We start from the raw sequence: 18009 nt of genomic DNA, 5'->3' as shown, positions 1-18009 counted from the left end.
CATGTCTCTGCAATTTAGAGGGGCCTCACACATTTCCTTTCTGCCCATTGTCCCAAAAATCGTAGAACCGGCCCTGATTACACCAGGCAGCACGTGGTTCTTCACAGAGCTTAATTACTGTTACTAAATTGTAAGCAAACCTCGGTTCTTAAAACAGGCAGTCTATAATGTAATAAAATAAAGAAATGGCACAGTCGCACCCACACTGATTAACAAAGTATGGAGGACAATCAGTTAAAACAGTTCTTTTGGAGTATCTCCTTTAAGTTGTGTACATCACAGTGGGGGATGGCAAATCTAATATTTTAGAAAGAGAGCCTGTCGTCTCGTTGTCTTGTCCAGGAGGGGGTGAGGAGCCCTACCCCACCCTGGAAGAGACCAAGATGATACTAGAATACTGCATGCCCACCCCTGTGCCCACCCTGGTGGATCCTGTTCCCCCTCCTGTGATGGCTCCTGCCCCCCACCCCCAGTGATGGCTCCTGTCCCCCCATGTGGTGGCTCCTGCCCCCCCGCCTGTGATGGCTCCTGCCCCCCACCCCCAGTGATGGCTCCTGTCCCCCCATGTGGTGGCTCCTGCCCCCCCCGCCTGTGATGGCTCCTGCCCCCCCTGTGATGGCTCCTGTCCCCCCTGTGGTGGATCCTGTCTCCGCCTTGGGTGGCTTCTGTCCCAGTCCTGGAATGGCTCCTGCAGCGAGGGTGAAGTTCTTGATGGGCCTCTTCTCAAAAAGGCTCAGCTCAAAATTAATATGAAAAGGTGAGCGAGTGAGTAAGTGAAGGGATGGGTGGATAGCTGGATGAATTAGTGAATGGGTAAATGGATGAATGAAAGATTGAATAGATGGATAATGAGAGAGGATTGATGAGTGAGTGGAAGGATGGATGAGAGAAAAGGTAAATAGCTGGATGTATGGGTTGAAGGGTAGCTGGATGGGTAAAAGGGTGGATGGATGAGTGAAAAGGTGGATGATGAGTGAGTGGGTGGATGGATGGGTGAAATGATGGATGGATTGATGAATTGATAAGTGCAAGGGTGAATGGATGGACGGATGAGTGAAAGGGTGGATGTAAGGATGGATGAGTGAAAGGGAGGGTAGGTGGACAAAAGGATGAATAGATGAGTGAAGGAGTGAACGTATAAATGGATGAGAGAAAGGATGGATGAGTGATCGGGTCAATGGATGGATTCATGAGTGGATGAGTAGATGGCTGGAAGGAAGGATGGCTAAGTGAAAGGGTCGATGAAGAGAGAAAGGGAGGATGGATGGATGGATGACTGAAAGGGTGGATGGGTGGAAGGATGAGTGACTGGGTGGATGGATGAGTAAGTGAAAGGATGGCTGGATGGGTGAAAGGGTAAATGGCTGGATGGATGAGTGAATGCATGGATGGGTAGAAGAGTGGATGGATGAGTGTACAGATGGATAGGGTGAAAGGGTAGATGGATGGATGAGTGAAAGGATGGATGAAGGGATGGATGAGTGAAATGATAGATGGAAGGATACAGATGGATAGGTTTGCAAATGGTTGAATATGTTTGGACATGGCTGGGCTTACTTATATACAATTGCGCGACCTCCTCTGTCTGTAAAACGTACCTATTGTCCTGAAGTTTTGTCCTGAATTTTGACCTCGTCCTGAATTTGTGTCCTGAATTTTGACTCTTTGTCCTGAATTTTTACACTCACCGTCCTGAATTTGCACCAAGGCCAGTTGGTCACCCTACTGGGAAAGACCCCGCTTTCTGCGGCTCGTACAGGCCGTTATCACTTTTAAATCCTGAATATAAAATATTAGCCAAGATGATAGCATTGCGACTGGCCCTATTATTGGCCCGCATCATTTCCCCGGCTCAATCAGGCTTTGTCCCTCATAGGTCAACGGCGTTAAATTTAAGCACGTAGTTCTCTGTCATACATCGGATCAACCCTGCAGTCCCGGCGGCCACGGTCCTACTGGATACCGAAAAGGCCTTCAACTCCTTCGAGTGGCCTTTTTTGCTTGCAGTAATGAGAAAGCTTGGTATCCCGAAGGGATTTATTGATCTTATGGTATTGTTGTATGCCCCGCCCACCGCTAGGCTCCGCCTGAATGGTACTTGGTCGTCCTTGTTTGCGCTCGCTTGTGGCACCTGGCAGGGATGTCCGCTCTCCCTGCTGCTTTTTATGTGGGCAATGGACCCACTGGTTCGTCACTTTCAGGAACGGCATCTGTACAGAAGCCTCCAGTTCAAAACGGGCCCCCTTCTGATCTCCCTATATGTCAATGATATTATTCTATATGTTCGTCACCCCCAAGAGAATTTGGAACCACTTATCAGAGAGAGAGTTAGATTCTGCGGATACTTTGGGCTGGGTATAATTTGGGGTAAGTCTGAGATTTTCCCGCCTACGCAGGGCACTCTGCTCGCTGGGAATGTGAATTCCCACTTGCATGGTTTGAGGAGTCCGTCAGGTATTTAGGGGTACAGATACACAGAGACACTGAGCAAATAATCTGTCTGAACTATGGCCCTGCAATACACAACTTGGAACAACAGGTGGAGCGCTGGTTGAAGCTCCCGCTATCCCTGGCGGGCCGTGTAGCCTCGGTAAAGATGTCTGTTCTTCTGAGATTCTTGTACCTGTTCCACAACATATCCATCCCCCTCCCCAACACTTTTTTTCACAAGCGGAGATCTCATCTTATCAGACTGGTCTGGGGGGGTTGACAGCCTAGAGTTAGCTGGGAAACTTTGTGTTTACCATATGAGAGGGGTGGATTAGGGGTCCCCAATTTCCAAGTATACTATTTAGTTGCTCAGGGTAGCTTTGCCCACTACTGGTATCACCCTGATGCAAGGATTCCCTACTCCAGGCCTGAGGCGGATCTGGTGCTTCCGGGGCCAATATGCTCTGTGTTCCCGAGCGGGTTCCCTAGGGATCCCAATGATATTCAGACAGTTTCCACCACCAGCTGGGCCTGGCGCAAATTGACCAGAGTGAAGGGGCGAGGTGCTTTGTATTCATAGGAAATCCCTTTAGCGAATAACCCCTGACTTCCTATAACGGAGGAGAAATTAGTGCAACGTACACTTATAGCATACTCCATGACTAAGTTTGGGGATTTGTTCCTGGGGGGACATATATTTTCCAGTACCGAAGGTGGGCGGTTTAGCGAGGCCACTTACATGGACCTTTGCTAGATTGCATAGGGCAATACGTGCCAAAATGGCAGAGTACCCACTGGAGCCAGATTCCTTCCCTCCACTCATCCACCTCATCACTAGCCCGGGGGGAGACATTTAATCTCAAGATTATACAAAGCATGTATGACACTATTTCCTAGTAGGGACGTCAACATACGGGAGGCATGGGAACGGGATCTCGGGCACCCAATTCAGGATTCGCACTGGTCCTTTTGTTGTGCACAAACTAAGGAAGTCTCCTTAAATAGCAGACACAAGCTCATACATTGTAAATATTTGTGGAGGGTATATATGACCCCTGCCAAGCTACATGTCATTGATTCAAATCGATCTCACCATTGCCTTAAGTGTGGTGGCCCACAGGCCGACTTTGCCCCCCTGACATGGAATTGTGCTAAGATTGGGGCATTCTGGAGAGCCATATTTGAGACTATGTCACAAATTATTCATTTGGTAGTCACCCCTTTGCTGGAACTTGCTTACTGGGATACGAGGGTGGGCTCCCGAAAAAGATCCGTATATTCACTGCCATTGCCCTTTTGCTTGCTAAGAGGGAGATAGCGCTTAAATGGGGTAGCAGAGCATCGCCCACTGTAAGGGACTGGCTTCATAGTCTTGCATACTGCAATACCAACTGTGAGCTAAATGCCAGCACCCAACCTCTTGCCTCCCGTCCAAAAGATATTTGGGAACCACTTTAGGCTTACTATTGGAGACTAGCTCCGCCTCTGCTTCACAACCGCCCGATGGGATAGTCCCCACCGGAGTGGGGTAAGTAAATAACATCCCACTTTGCCAGGTTGCTGCGATGTGTCGCTTCCTCCCTAGATGGTATAACCTGGGTGGCCATTTGGGTTTAATCTGCTCTGGGGATGCTAAGCGAGGGCGTTCCAAATTTTTGTTGAGTAATATGCCCTGAAAATGTGCTCCATTATATATTTGTGATTGTTTAATATTGCTACTGCCTTGCTGACTATTTTGTTTGCTATTTCAAAATTGTAGTGTCTAATCATGCCGGATTATTAAGCATGAGAAAATTGAAAATAAAGTAAAAAAAAAAAAAGACATTTATTTTGTCATGATTTCTTTTTTTTAAATATTTTGTATTTTAAAATAAAAATGTATTGGTACATTCATTTATTATTTTATTATATATAGTATTTGTAAGTTGTGTTATATGTAATTACTATTGATACATGTGTTCTTTTTATATGTTTTAAACATTTAATTTTAATTGTTGAAATATTGATTATTAATTTTTATTATATTTTTGATTTGTTACACATATATATCTATATATATATATATATAGATATATATATATATATATATAGATAGATATATATATGTATATATATATATATATATATATTTGTTTAGGTGTTTCAGGGTGAATAGTAATTTTTTCCCCTCCGCTATCCAACACTTTCCCTACTGTTGCATTCTTTGGAGTGGGAATAGTAATTTTTACCCCTCCAGCACTGTTCCCTAGAAGGTGCGCGCGCTGAAGTCACCCCAAGCACGCAGTGTACCAATTGTAGCGCGCACACACACAACACAGCCTGTAAGACCCTTCGTGCTGCTGCATTTAAAATTTCCTGGTTGCAGGAGGCAGAGCTGGAGACGACGGTGAAGAGGACACAGCCGAGCGTCATGAAAGTGTCTCCCTTATGTCCTGTATGGTTAGGGAGGGCTCGGGTTTTCGAGCAAGCGGCGCCTGCACTTGCTGCATTTTTTTCTTTATAGTGCACGGCTGCGGGGCAGATTGTTGGCCTTTGTGAAAGTATTCATGTTAATCGCAGCGCCGTCGTGCATGCAATTAACAGGAATACTATTACAAAGGCCCACAATCTGCCCCGCAGCCGTGCATTATTAAGAAAAGGAATGTGGCAATCTAAAGCGCGACGTGTTCTTTCAGATGATTCTGAAAGAACACGTCGTGTTTGACTCTGCATTCCTTTGCTAATAGTGGGCATCTGCGGGGCTGAATGTGGGCCTTTGAAATAGTTTTCATGCTAATTGCAGTGAACACGGGCGCTGCAATCAACAAGAATACTATCTCAAAGGCCCACATTCAGCCATGCACTATTTGCAAAACGAATGCAGAGTCAAACACAACGTGTGCTTTCAGAATCACGTTGTGTTTGACCCTGCATTTCTTTTGTTAACAGTGCGTGGCTGAATGTGGGCCTTTGAGATAGTATTCTTGTTAATTGCAACGCACACGGGCGCTGCAATTAACATGATTATCTCAAAGGCCCTATTCAGCCTCGCAGCTGCCCACTATTAGCAAAATGAATGTAGCAAATGTAAAGCAGGACGTGTGCTTCATAGCTGCCATGGTTTCAGATTGCCATGTGGGCCATTTTCATATGTTTCAGTGTAATATGAGTGACATTTTAAGGATCATGCGTACATAGATGCCAAGGTTTCAGATTGCTATGTGTGACATTTTCATATGTTTCAGTGTAATATGAGACATTTTAAGGATCATACGTACATAGATGCCAAGGTTTCAGATTGCTATGTGTGACATTTTCATATGTTTCAGTGTAATATGAGTGACATTTTAAGGATCATACGTACATAGATGCCAAGGTTTCAGATTGCCATGTGGGCCATTTTCATATGTTTCAGTGTAATATGAGTGACATTTTAAGGATCATGCGTACATAGATGCCAAGGTTTCAGATTGCTATGTGTGACATTTTCATGAGTTTCAGTGTAATATGAGACATTTTCTCACAAGCAAAATCAACACACTAAAATTCATGGTTTAACAACCGCCATGGCAAACAACTAAGGGGCATTAATTGGGGTGCAAGAGAGGCTGAGAGGCACATATAGCCGGTTGGCAGCGGAGTGAGCAAGGGCGCTGTATTATTTCAAGTAAGTTTCACGGTTTGTGAAAACTTTTGACCACTAGAAGCTGTGAGGTGGACTCTTTTGCATGAGATTTACAAAAGGACTAAATCATAGGTCTTGACTAAGTTCCCCTTCATTTCCCCTTAGAGTCTAAACAAATATTAGGTGCAAGGCGACATTATTGATGCATTCGCGTGCAGAAGGCATTAGTAGAAACACTCATTTTGGCATTAAAATGCCCACACATGGGGAGGCATGGCTGGCAAGATGTCGACAAGAAGTGCTTCATCCTGGACACAAAACTGTAATTTTTATGTCAAACGCTGAATCCTGCAGTCCCCGCCACTGGGTTAGGACAGAGAGCCGAAAGAGGGGGCTAATGCAGAAATAAAGTTGTGCGAGGCCTGCAGCAAGACACTGTGCGGAGGCCCCCCGAGGAGAAGACTCCGAAGTGGAGGCTGTGTGAAGGAGGACTGACCCAGTGGAGGGCGGTGTCTTTTTGCGGGGGTGCCCTAGGGGGCTGAAGAGCCCCTGGCGAGAACCGGCTGCGCTGCGGTCAAGACAGCCGATCGGTCATAACACAGGGGCTTGCCAGGATCACCCCGAGGGGTTCCGGTAATTGCAAGCCGGGGGACGTGTTTGCAATGAGGCGGCATTGGAGGCAGCCGAAAACAGGCAGACTGCAGCAGGAGAGGGTGCCTGGAAGGGTTCTGCTGGCACCACTGGTGGAGAAAGTGGGCTGTGGTGAGCAAGATTTGAGATATAGAAAGACATTACAATATTCACCAGTGCAGGAATAATATTAAATACTGTTAAATGTTGTCTCCGCTTCAGGCATTGGAATGCTACTGCAAAAGGATAAATGGAGTAACCCTCGCATGCTAAAGTCTTTATCACTCTCCACGGGAGGGGGCACAGAGTCAGTGACTGGCGGCCCTGTCCTCTGGCTCCGCCGGCGTACAACTGAGGCACTGATCACCCCACTAAAGAGCTAGCTGGATCAATAAAATCATACACTCGTGATTAGATATAGATTAGGCTGAAGTCGGGAATGTTTTCAACTCCAAGGCACGTTTGTTCTCTAAATACCATAAGCTTAAGTATGCATATTCATTAAAAGCGTGCATCTTAAAAGCGAGTGCAGTTACTAACAAGCACCGACGCGCCTATTTTACCAGAGCTTTGACCTCTCTCGAATCATAGAAACCAGAGTCCTCCTGGCCACAACAAATGACTCCCTCGGCAAACGTGCCACACGGGCTGCATTCAGACTCAGCAGCTACACAGTGCGTGCTCTGGACTACAGCGGCCGCCGCGGGTCCATGGGGTTGGGTCTCGGCGGTGGCAGGGATCATTCATGATTATGTTTAAATTACGGCGCTGCAGTGTAAGCACTGCCCTAGCATTGCCACGTCCTGCGTAATGCTGCACGCAGCCATGAGGATTACTTCCTATTTTAACTGATACATCGTAGCCAGCAGCCCACAAAACCTACCAGGAGCAGCGCTCTCGCACAGGCGTGCTGCCACTCCAGTTTCAGTATAGCGGCGTTATGGCTTGACAGCCGAGGCAGGTGCTATGCCTATTGTGCGTGAATTTGCATTTCAGTGTGGACCATCACACTGAAATGCGTTACTCTACCACCTGATGTGTGGTACTTGGCAGGGCTGTGAGTAACACTTTCTCGCCAGCAAAATCAAGCTATAAAGAGGAGGGAACATATACAGAAATGACATGCATAACTGTCAAGGTTTCACATTGCTCTGTGTGACCTTTTCATGATTTCAGTGTAATTATTTGTGGCATTTCAACAACTATAGATGATGCTTTCTTTCTAGCAAAAGATAGCTGGCAAGTTTCATATTCCTTATGTGACATTCTCCTTGTGTTTGTGTGACATTTTTATTCATTATGTCTGATGCGTCTCAATATTTTGCTTCCCGACAACATTTTGATCCATAACCAATATAACAGTGAATTAATTAACATAAGGCCATATGTATCAATGTCAGGTTTTGCCATTCTCAAATAGCGAATTTTTGAGAATCGCCATTTAAGAATCGCAAAACGCAATGTATGTAGGATTTGCAATAAATGTTGCGAATCCTACATATTCCTCAATTGCGAATCTCAAATTACGATTCACAATTAAGGAATACCTCCCCATTCATTCCTATGGCCCTAGAGGCCCATAGGAATGAATGGGAAGACATTCTCAATTTGCGATTCTTAATTAGAGAATCGCAAATTGAGAATGCATTTTCAAGTGTGCCAGGGTGTCAAAAGGACACCCTGTTGCACCCCTGAAATGAGCATGGGTGCACATGTGGCGCACATACATGCCCTAAGGGCATGTGTGTGCGCCACATGCCACTTTGAAAAATGAAAAAATGTGCATTTTTGAAAAAAATCGCAAATTCCCACCAACCTGTAGTTGGTGATAATTTTCGATTCTTTATGCCATATTCGCACAACTTGGGTGCTTCATACATTGCATTTAAGGAATCACAATTTGTGATTCCTTAAATGCGTTTGCAAAATAAGGAATCCCAAATTTTGCGATTCCTTTATTTGCAAGACAGTTGTGCTTTCATACATAGCACTAGGCCAAATTGCGATCGCAAACGCTGAAATTCTCCGAATTTCAGCGTTTGCGATCGCATTTCGCCTTGATACATATGGCCCCAGGTCTTTAATCTCTATTAGCACTGCACCTTAACTGTAGAACTAGTGATATCACATCTGATTTTAGAGTGTGTTGCCTTTGTATACTTTACAAAGCTTGAATTGCATTTCATGATGTTTCCTTTTTAAATATAAAATTGTTCTGAAGTTAAAACAGCATCTACATAAATTGAACATGAGTGATCACTGGTACTAGCAGCAATTAAAACGTGTGAACCTTTTATCGCTCAAAAATGTACAGATTCAAAAAGAATCAAAAATAAGCAGAACAAACTAATATGAACAGAGAACTACAATGAATCACAATAGACTCTTTCCTTTCTGAAATCCGCCATTCTTTCAACCTTTTCCATATTAATGGGATCAAGCACAACAAATACACGTTCAGTGAATCGGGACAGAATTGTGTCGAAGGTAATTAACTGTAGTATTGCTTGAACGGGTGTCCTAACTTTAACCAAACACTGTGTAAGGCACCTAAAGGACAACCTGGGTGATGCTGGGTCAGTCCCCTTGTAATTACTACACACTCCTTTGGCATTGCAAGTCAATGCACGGGGCAGTATTGGAACACGGTTTTATGCAACTCCGTGTTTAAGCTCAGTAGTTTCAGGAGCCGTAAAATAAGAAAAGGCACCGGGGTCATTGTGAGGCTGGACCCAGTGCTTGCGCTTTGTGTATTTAAAGGCTTCTCCAAGCCGCACGCAGCCAGATTCATCTAGTGCCATATCCATGTGTATTGTATAATGTGATCTTGTATAGGCTCCCAACATTCCCACCCGATGAACAGTGCTCGAGCTGAGGACCTTTAGTAAAATCTTAAGGTACCATCGATGGAGTCCTGTGCTTTTCTAAACCCGAAGTGTACTTGCCAGTGACACCAATTCATGTCATGGCGTGTGTATCTAAATTGAACACCTGCCTTTAGCCCCTTCATGTGGTGCTACAGGTGTGGAAATGCACCGTCCTTTCGCTTTTTTAAGCAAATATTTTGAGTGATTTTTGGCGCTGCACCCCCACGCGCGGTCTGGTTCCCGGCGAACATAGCCTGGGCTGCAGTGCACACAGACCTTACACTGCCACACACAGAGGGAAAAAACGATAGGGAACATTGCCCTCGGCTATCCAACACTTTATCTACTGTTGCATTCACTGACGTTGAAAATGTAATTTTAAAGACTTTTAAATAATTCAATGTTTTAATTTATAATATGTTTTTTATTAGATTTTATGTTATTGGTGTGTGTGTGTATATATATATATATTTATACATTTTATAACTACAAATATAAAATAAATTATAATAGTTTAATTGTTTTATAGTAAACATATATATATTACATTTTATATATGTATGTTAAAAAAATGTAATTACATTTATTTGTTATATTAATTAAAGTGTATATTAAATTCAACTTATTTTTTAGTTATTTTTTTTATATATTATTTTTTATATATATTAAAATCAATATTTTGTACAAATATATTCTTTACATGGATATTTTTCCCAATATTTTTGTACTTACAATAATAAATATAGGATGTCGATATTTTTGACATCGATATTAACAACTTGATATTTGTGTTTTGGGATATTTTGAGGGTCGATATTGTGTCAGTGAACCCTTAAAAAGACCTCAGTGAGCAGGAAGCTCAGAATACCCATTTCAGATCCACTATCGGCACCATAATTGGCCTCGCCCACAGAAGTGAAAGTAAATGGAGTCCTGTCCCTAACATCTGTGCATGTCGGGCACAGCTCCACCATACATAGAGTTAGGAGCAGAGTACTTACAGGGTTCGGATTGGCTTGGCAGGGTCACATGGTGTTTCTTGATTCCATCAAACAAGAGCTCCGCTCCACCCCTGCAACATTAAGGAAAATGGATGGATCAGAACAGTTGAAAGTTACAAGAACACCATCATGTCACTGGTACCCCTGGGTAAGAGGGTCCCAGTGATCTGGAGTAAAACGTTACATGAGAAAATATCTTTCACACCTTCTTCAACAATGCAAACAGCTCCGATTAACCTAGCTTTCTTTGTTCCTAAACAGCAGTTTTTTCACACATGCCAACTATTTCTGGGGAGAGAAGTCTAGGTCGGTTGCCTATACCATCTCTAGCTGTCCTGATGGCTCTCCGTGCTGCCAAGGCTACAACTAGTGCCACCTAAAATCATTTGTCAATCCAATGTCAGATACAACAGGACTTTACGCATCTTTACAGGGGATTCTAAATTGGACTCTTCCAATCTGGATGATGAGTCCAAAGTTATATCTGACAATTCCAACAGGCCAAGCGCAGCAGATGCAGAAGAATCGAAAGGTATAGACTTGGTAATTCCATAAATAACCCAAGTGTGAGAGCTGTCAACGACGATCTCCTAATCGCATTCTAATAAAACAACTAATGTGAGGAAGATTTCGTCCGCCTGGCTGCATCTGCGACATTGTTTTCCATCATCGTTCACAGATTTGAGGGCGATCTCTTTCAGCAGCTTTGAAGAGGACTCTGGGCACACATTCAGGTGCAGTTAGGTTTTCAGCAGCACAAGCGAGGCATAGGTCGCTGTATCATAGCCAGTGGTGCTTGACTTGGAATTCAGGCCTGCTGACTTAGGGAACTACTCTTAAACTAGCTGGGTCACCACCGCTCAACGCCTGGTCATCCCTACAAGCCTCTTTTGATGAAAGCTGCATGTCCTACATGAAGAAGGAGTCATTCTAATTGTGGTGTCATCCCTGCTCATTCACAACCAACTGGGTATTCTAAACCTCTTTAGCGTAGGAGACAGCTTCGAAGAGGGCACTATGTTCCCAGAGAGTTCTAAGGCCACGCTTTGAGCAGATGCTGCAGTGACTCCATTGAATATTCCAACCAATGAGGAATCTGCAATCAATGATCCTGCAATCTACGACAACCTTCCTAAGATTATCAGGTCCTCCAAGCAGGATGATGTGGTACCCAGCCCACATGCCCTCCCATTGGCTCTATCGAGCAATGCTCAGCCTCCATCATCACTTTTCTCAGGCTGCATTTTAAATCTCCCGCTGTCCGCTCTGCACTCATCATGTGCGAAGAGCCCTTTAGCTCAACAGTTGGCTGTAGGCTAAGTGCCCTTCTTCGTGTTGAAGAAAAATGTTATCCAAAAGTGCTCTTAGCCGATTTAAATGCCAGGGCAGCAGAGAGTACCCTGCTGCCGTTTATCAAAAGGCTTTTAGGACTTGGAGGAAGTGGGGTGTAGTAAATGGAGTGGTCATGCGACCTCATCGTGTATGCACTTACCAGCCCCTTTAGGACTCCTAGGTTGTGTTTGTTTAAACCTCATCTCAACCCTGGATAGTTGTGGCTCTGAGCAGTCAGGCTTCCACAAAGGAACAAGTGTGAAGCATTTAACCAGCAAAACAATTGAAGATGAAATCAACACAAAAGCATGATGCGGGGTGTACCGCACATGCTGTTTTACTGCTCGTCCCTTGTAAACTTGTAGAAGGATGTATTTGAGTTCAGCAGAATCCTACCCCAGATTCACCCACACAAAGAGTTTTTGTACCTAGTAACGGGTCCCCGTGGTATGTGCATAACTGGAGATGGGGGACAGATGCTTATTAGACCTTTTACTTACACAGACAAGTAAACTTGTTCTTAGTAAATGGAAAAATACCACTAACCTCAAATCGGCGATTTGGGAAGAATTAGATCTCGTTTATCAGGGGTGCCGACAATATATCTCTACCTCGCCCTGGAAAGCAAACCCAAAATCAGTGTGGTCCATACTGGACAATTTCATGGATAACACTAAACCCCCACCCACCAAGGAGAGTATAGGAAAAGTCACATATTGTGAGGTTCCATGACCTTCTACGTTTTTCCCAGATGACTCCAGGTTTGGGAGCCTGGTAACGACTTATCTGGGGCGTTGCTCTTACCCATTCGCTCATTTGCAGTGGAAGGACCTTGAAAGTTGAGCTTGGTTCGATCGATAGAGCTTGGAGCAAGAGAGAAGGTCCCGCTCTGTAGGATTACTCACATCCACATGTGCTTCACTTATCTGGCCATGCCAGTACCAACTACCTTATTGTCAAGAAACAGCATGAGCCGGGGGCTAGGAACTGGCCATCTCGGCTTGCTTTACCCAATGCCCTTCGGACTTTGCTACCTTCCATAGGCTGTCGGAATGAAAGAATGTTATAAAAACTTTCAAGCCACTAAAGTCCCACCGCCTGCTGGTGGATAGTGGCCCCGCAGTTAAGGGTGTCAGTGGTGGGTGTAATGCAGACTGAAGAAGAAAGTGTTAACACGACAAGGGGACAGGTTTGTCAATAAAAAGCCCAAGTCAAGAGAATCAACTAAACAACGAGGGGGCTATGCCGGTCTTTTATTTTTTTTAAGAAGGAGGGCTGTGTGGCCCCCCCTTCTTTCTCTAATTTATTGGCCCTGGGGACCCCATCCCCCAGGGCCTGCAACCTAATTTTTTTTGTTGAAAAAAATAAATTTGGCCCTCCCAAGGCCTTAATCAGCCCCGGGGACCCCAACCACCGGGTCATGGCCTTTTTAAAAAAAAAAATCTTTAGGAGGGGGGCTGCGTTGCCCCCCTCCTCATGCCACTTATGGCCTCGGGGACCCAATCCCCCGGGGCCGGCCTTTGTTTTTTATTATTTTAAAAAAATATATATTTATAGAAACACCTAGGACATGCTGGACAAACCGTATGTACCTATCACCATGACGATTTGCGTGATATTCATTAAAAGGCGACTATGCATACAATGAATCCACGTGGAATGTATTAACACAGCTAGTGAAGCTCTGATGTGTCTGACGCCCTACCGTGCCTAATCCCGGCGCCCCTGCCGGTGGGTACTCTCCAAGTAGACACCATTGTCGTTTATTTATACAAACATGGGTATCTATTGACAGACACATTTAATACACACGCACACCAAGCCATTCAAAGGGGATTCGACAAAAATTCGACCAAACTATGCAAGAAACCCCCATCACGGTTAATAAAACACACATCCACCGCCGGATGTGTAATACTTTTTATTTTACTCTCTAGAAAGGAGACGAACCTCACTTGAGAGCCACAGCGTGCTCCTGGCTGAGCCCAATGCTGTGTTACACCCACCAGTGCCCACCGAGTGCCACAAACATCTGTGTTGTATTCCACCAGCTAGTGCGTATGCTATGACACTCTCTAGCCCATGTGCACTGTAACACCACCCCGTGAATATGTCATGCCACACTTGCCTTTGCACGGGTTATATTGCCCCATCTAACGTGCCTTCCTCGATGCCTAAGTTATAACGCACAGCGCTATGCCATACATATTACAATCTGGGATCCATATCTTTGTCACAATGCATATGCAACGTTACACTCCCCAGCACATATTTTATATTACAACTTTAGAGACTAGTTAGGTTACACAACACTGCCCTGTGCATATTACACTCCAAGGCGCATATCGCATAGCACGCGCTAGTGCCTGTGTTATCTCGTGCTCTCCAATGAATCTGTCATTGCGCACAATGTATTGCATATTATATTTCACGCCCCGGTTCATCTTATATCACACTTTTTGGTGCATAGTTTATACCATATACTATATCTAGTTTTCATTTTCAATCGTGCTCTCAGGACTATGGTCTATATAACACTGCGTCCACCTACCCTTTTCACTGGGATTACATTTTGCGATGGGGTGGAGGGTCAGGGGGTGTTTCTGCCAAGTGAGCCCGGAGTCACAGTCACAAACGTCCTCTTCTTCCTGAATAAAAGTGAGATTATGCTGCATACTGGTTCATATTTTAAGTAGTTCGCACAGACACACATTTTAAAAACAATAAAGTTCCTAATACCCACCTTCTCTGAACAGTTAGCTTGCTGCCCCATCCACTTCCTCCCTATCATCTGTTGTTTGAATCCATGGACTAGCCTCCTCCCTCCTGCCATGCATGGTCTGATGTGCTGCCACTGCCCTCCATTTAGCATGATGTACCAGTCCACTCCTCCTGCCCTCCATTGCCCAATTCTATGGCCCATCATTGACCTCCTGCTTAGCCTCTGTGCTTAGCTTGCTGCCCCTATTCTCCTTCCCCCTGCCCTCCGATGTCTTTGTGCATGCCCCTGCTCCATCCTTTTTGCCCACCATGTTCCATGGACTTGCCACTCCTATCTACTCTGAGTGTTCTGTTGAGCTGCCACTCCCCTCCCACCTGCCTAGCATTGTCATATGACTGTAACCTGTCCCTGCCACCTCCACCCTGCCTGTCCACATGCCATGCCCCTATCCCCTTCCTCCTGTCATCCATGGTCCATTTTACTGCCACACCCTTCTGCCCTCCCTGGTCTGTTGTTCTGCAACTGCTCCTCCTGCCTGCCCCGCGCGGTCTGTTGTGAGGCCCCTTCCCCTGAACTCTCTTGTCTGTGCCCAGGTCCTGACCCTCCCTTCTATCCTCCATGGTCCTTTGTGCATGCCCCTGCACCCTCCTTCTTGCCCATCATAGCCATTGTGCTGCCACTAACCCTCCCGCTTGCCATGCATGGTCTTCTGTGCTGCCATGGCCCCTCCCACCTTCCCTGTGTGGTCAGCTAGCTGCCCCTGATCCCCTCCCACCTTCCCTCCATGGTCTGTGTGTATGCCATCATATTCTCATTGTTGCTCTCCATGGTGTGTCTTGTTTCTAGTGCCCATCCTGCCTGACCTCCATGGTCGTCTTGCTGCTCGTGCCCTGCCCCCTTGCCCCCAGCCCTCTGTTTCAATGTGCAGACCCCTATTCCCTCCCTCCTGGCTTGTCTGTTCCATTGTAATGCCCCTGATCCGTCCCTCCTCCCTGGCGCATACTGGAGGTACCTGGTGGGCTAGTTGGTCCCCAGGGACCCTAAGGATTGAAGTGGAATTAATTCCCCAACTTAAAATGCGTCACAGGGCGTGTTTGCACACATGTCACCTCAGGCCCCGCCCCCTTCCTTCACCATTGTGCAAACGCGCCCCCTGGCGAGTTGTAAGTTGGGGAATTAATTCCCCTTCAATACTGAGGGTCCCAGAGGGCCAACTAGCCCACCAGGTATCTCCAGTATGCGCCAGGGAGCTGCGTTGCAGACAGGTGTTCACGAGACCACGCCCCTTTTTACACCTCTCTGCAACGCAGCTCTGTGGCGCTTACTGGAGGTACCTAGTGGGCTATATTGACCCTAGGAACCCTTAGGATTCAAGGGGACTTAATTTCCCAACTCATAACGGACACAGGGCGCGTTTACACAGTGGTGAAGGGAGGGAACGGGGCCTGAGTTGACGTGTGCAAACAGGCACTGTGGCGTGTTTTAAGTTGGGAAATTAATTCCACTTCAATCCTGAGGGCCCCTGGGGGCCAACTAGCCCACCAGGTGCTTCCAGTAAGTGACACTGCGCTGCGTTGCAGAGAGGTGGTGCAGGCCGTGCCCCTTTTTACACCTCTCTGCAACGCAAATCTGTGGCGCTAACTGGAGATACCTGGTGAGCTAGTTGGACCCAAGGGACACTCAGGATACAAGGAGACTTTATCCCCCAAATTAAAACGGCCACAGGGCGTGTTTGCAGACGTTAGATCAGCCCCCCCCCCCCCCCCCTTCACCAGTGTACAAACGCGCCAGTGGCGCGTTTTGAGGTAGTTTTAATCCCCCTACCCTATAATGTACTAGGGGCTTACAGAGGAGGTCATTCTAATCACAGGGGGATCCCAACGCATAGTGTTCCCTAGTGTATGTAGGTGTTTTCACTGTATTCTAAGTGTCTTTTAACATAGCACTGGCTCTAACTGGTTAGTCAGAGTCAGTTACCACCAGTACCCATCGGAAAAAGTTGAGGGTACTGGATGATTTTGCAACAAGGCTTCTTTCTGCTCCTCTGTTTGTTCTTTCTGCATGTCTTGCTTCTTCCTGCACTTTTCTTCGTCTTTGTAGACTTCTGTTGCTCTTTCTGCATCTTTTTTTCTTCTGTGTGTTTTTTCTTCTTTCTTCACATGTCCTACCTCTGTAGGCATAGTTAGAAATTAGCATTTAAAAAACCTTTGAAATTCACTTAAAAAACCATAGGTTTCAGGCACGTTATAGTTAGAAACTAGCATTTAAAACACCTTAGAAATTAACTGAAAAAAACATAGGTTTCAGGCATGTTATAGTTAGGAATTAGCATCTAAAAAACCTTAGCAATTCACTGAAAAAACCATAGGTTTCAGGGCTGTTATCGTTAGCTGGACATTTCACTAGTACAAAACCATTGAAATTCCTCCATTATAGTTAGTTCTGCTAACTATAACTCACGCGCCCGCAATCCACTGCTGATGATGTCACATATTACATCATTCATGACCTGGTCAGTGACATCACTGATGACATCACTGATGACATCTCAAATGACATCACTGATGACATCATCCAGTGAATGTGGTTTGGTTCGTTATTTAAATATGTATTATATATATAGCAATCTGCATTGAAGAATGAGTGGATATATAAATATCTGGATGGAGGATTTAGCAGCAGTGTGATTGACTGTTTACTTGACTAATTTATAGTGTCTCACTATATATATTGGATAGTGTATTGGTAAATCAGTGAGTGTATGAGTGCCTGAATGGATGATTCAGTGGGTCTGTGACTTACTGTATAAGTGAGTGATTAGGTGTCTCAGTGCATGCATGGGTGTGTGACTGGTTGTGTGAATGTCTGTATCAGTCTGTCAGGTGGTGTCTAAGTGGCTATATGGGTGAGTGATCGGTTGTCTGAGTGCCTGTGTGAGTGGATGAGGGTGTGTGTGACTGCCTGTATGGGTGAGTGAGTCAGGAGCTGTATGGGGGGAAGAAGAAGAAGAAGAAAGAGAGAGAGAGAGAGAGAGAGAGAGAGACAGAGATAGAGACAGAGAGAGAGACAGAGAGAGAGACAGAGAGAGAGACAGAGAGAGAGACAGAGAGAGAGACAGAGAGAGAGACAGAGAGAGAGACAGAGAGAGAGACAGAGAGAGAGACATAGAGAGAGACAGAGAGAGAGACAGAGAGAGAGAGAGAGAGAGAGAGAGAGAGAGAGAATAGCTGTGTGAGTGAGTAAGTGGATGTGTCAGTTGTATATGGGTGAATAACTGGGTGTGAGAATGGCTTGTGTCAGTGACTGTATAGGTGAATACTGTATAGGTGAATGAGTATGTGTTAGTATCTGTATGAGCAAGTGAGTGTGTATCTGTATGGGTGTCAGTGGATGTGTGATTGACTGCATGGGTGAGTGACTAGG

At 45.3% G+C, this 18009-nt stretch overlaps 1 protein-coding gene across 3 annotated transcripts in view; it reads right to left on the bottom strand.

Moving 5' to 3' along the window:
- URM1 (ubiquitin related modifier 1) overlaps positions 1-18009 on the bottom strand; it is a 156333-nt gene that overhangs the window by 59871 nt on the left and 78453 nt on the right. For all 3 annotated transcript variants that reach the window (XM_085614121.1, XM_085614122.1, XM_085614123.1), the window contains one exon: positions 10533-10603. In XM_085614121.1, coding sequence (XP_085470247.1) covers positions 10533-10603 — 71 coding nt within the window. The remainder of the gene's footprint in view (positions 1-10532; positions 10604-18009) is intronic.

The sequence above is a fragment of the Triturus cristatus genome, chromosome 1_2 (assembly GCF_964204655.1).
Source record: "Triturus cristatus chromosome 1_2, aTriCri1.1, whole genome shotgun sequence".
Classification (NCBI taxonomy): Eukaryota; Metazoa; Chordata; class Amphibia; order Caudata; family Salamandridae; genus Triturus; species Triturus cristatus.
This window is presented reverse-complemented; position numbering and strand designations above follow the sequence as displayed.